This window comes from Olea europaea, chromosome 7 (assembly GCF_002742605.1).
Source record: "Olea europaea var. sylvestris chromosome 7, O_europaea_v1, whole genome shotgun sequence".
Lineage (NCBI taxonomy): Eukaryota > Viridiplantae > Streptophyta > Magnoliopsida > Lamiales > Oleaceae > Olea > Olea europaea.
In genome coordinates, this window is record NC_036243.1 from 23,347,686 (window position 1) to 23,349,941 (window position 2,256).

The 2,256-nt window shown below is 35.2% G+C and overlaps 1 protein-coding gene across 1 annotated transcript; it reads left to right on the top strand.

The window, feature by feature from the left end:
* Positions 1-1,191, top strand: LOC111397732 (chaperone protein dnaJ 10-like). The gene is made up of 4 exons (XM_023024723.1): positions 1-106; positions 318-398; positions 527-655; positions 808-1,191. The coding sequence occupies exons 1-4, from the start codon at positions 41-43 to the stop codon at positions 886-888; spliced, it is 357 nt and encodes a 118-aa protein (XP_022880491.1). The 5' UTR covers positions 1-40; the 3' UTR covers positions 889-1,191.
* Positions 1,192-2,256: the final 1,065 nt, after the last annotated feature.

Consider the following 2,256-nt stretch of genomic DNA (forward strand, 5'->3'; position numbering starts at 1 on the left):
TGACGTTGAATCACATTTAAGACTAAATAAGGACACACTTATGAATTCCCTATGGAAACTGAATGTGGTAGACATAGAAGTAACTCTGTTACATGTCTGTCAAATGGTAATATTCCATCATTCTGTGATTCTCACCTTTCCAGCTTTCAATTTCTTCTTGCACCTCTGTCGCAGTACTGGATTACTCATGGCATGATCAGTATATAGGACTGGACCGTACCAAACAGGATTAAACAAGAAAAAGTTAAAATCTCAACTATTATACTGCGTCCAAACATACCCTTATTGTAATATCAAACTTATTGACGTGTTTACAGGTTCTACAAGAAAACAATGTAAGGAAGGAAGAACTTAAAAAGCGTGCAGTGGCTTTGAGACTTCTTGGAAAAGTATTTCAGGTACATGTGTGTCATCTGGTAGACTGATGAATAATTTGCCTACACATATGGTTTGTATTTCCCTTTCTTCTTCTTCAATTTTTTTATTACATAATTAAAAATTGGTGCTTTGTATTCATTGTGAAAAGCATACACAAAATGCTGGAACATCGAAAAAGAAGAATGTATTAGAGGATTCTGATGAGAGCAGTGATGATAGTAGCGATGAAGAAGATACACCTAGAACACTAAATTATCGGGCTCCTTTATTTACGCAGGTAAATCTTATCTCTTTGTTGTTGCACATGTGCAGTGTAGCGACTATTATAGGCTCGTTATAATATACTTTCTAAAAAAGTAAGTTTGACTGACTTTTAATTACAGACAAACGTACTTCGCTTTAACAATTTGTTGTATTCCTCTGTGGCAGGGCATTGGCAGGCTCTTCAGGTGTCTGTGTAACCCAGCATTTGATGTAGATGATGAAGAAATTGTCTACAAAGGAAGATGAGTACAAGAAAATCATTTGTAAGAACTGGAATTTAGTTTGTACTTTTAGCTCATCACATTTTCTATTGGCACTTTGGCAAACATTTGCCAGAAATGTCAATAAAACATTGCATTCAGGTGAGCAAATCTTTCCTTTTTCCACCAACAGATAGATCTCCATTCTCTCTAATATCTGCATATCAGGAACTAAGACAATACCACAACTCAATGTCTTCTTTATTCTACTAATTTCTCGTGTTAGGAGGCATGTTTGATGTGGATAATTTGAAAATAAATTTTGTGAAGAGTGAGTTCTTTCAGAGAATTTATGATTTTAAAAATAGGAAAAATTTATAGGTCTGCGTGCACATTTATTTTATTGGAAGAATATATGATTAGAAATGAGTTTGAAAATAAAAAAGAAAAAAGTCATTTTAAAGAATTTATACCAAATAGGAGCTTAACGTGTAAACAATAAACTGTGCAACTCAACATGAGAACATAAAATAAGACAATTCAAAAGCAGTTTATAGATTCAGGAGTTTGTTAAGTTACATAGAAAATTGAGGTCTCTAAACAACAAAACAAACAAACAATTTTATTTTTGTATTTCAACTATTGGCAAAGATAACCAGATGCATTTCTCGGTTGTCGAAGAAAAATATACACAAGGCCAAACTTCTCTCATCACCCTCCAAATGGAAACTCGAGATTTTCCACGAATCTCAACTCAATGAGCTAAAGGTAGTGAACTGGCTGCACGGTGTGCTTGGACAGCACATGCACAATGCACAGACGTTAAATTCAGGCAGCCACTTATAATCAGTGAATGTCGACCGGAGCATGTATGAAGTGCAGGAAACGAATCACATAATAGCTGAACTGCCGGAGGTGTCAAGGCTGTGCACTGGCTGATGTTCAGATTCGTAAGCCCTTCCTCCTTGTATCCCTTTTTCACAGATTCCCACACCTCGTGCTTCTTCTTTGCTCGACTCTGTGCCAGGGAATACATCGCTCTATCCGTGATATTCCGGCAATAGTATAAGCCAAGGGATCTTAGGTGAAGGCAATGGTTTGCCAATGCAATTACACTCTCATCTGAAATAATGTCCCTCAGTTAGAACACAAATCCCACGAAAAAAAAAAAAAAAGAAAGGAAGGAAATAATCAGAAATATATCAACAGTTCATGTTAAATGAACAAAGAGAAGACGTTCCAAAACTCTACGAGTGTGTTTGATTGATATGGAAAATATCACCTAGAAAAGAAAATATTTTCCATCTTTTATGGAAAATAAAAATCTCCCTTACCCAAGGAAAATGTTTTCCTTAAAAACAAGGAAAATTAGGCATATTTTCAAAAGTTGGAAAATATTTTCCATGGAAAAAAA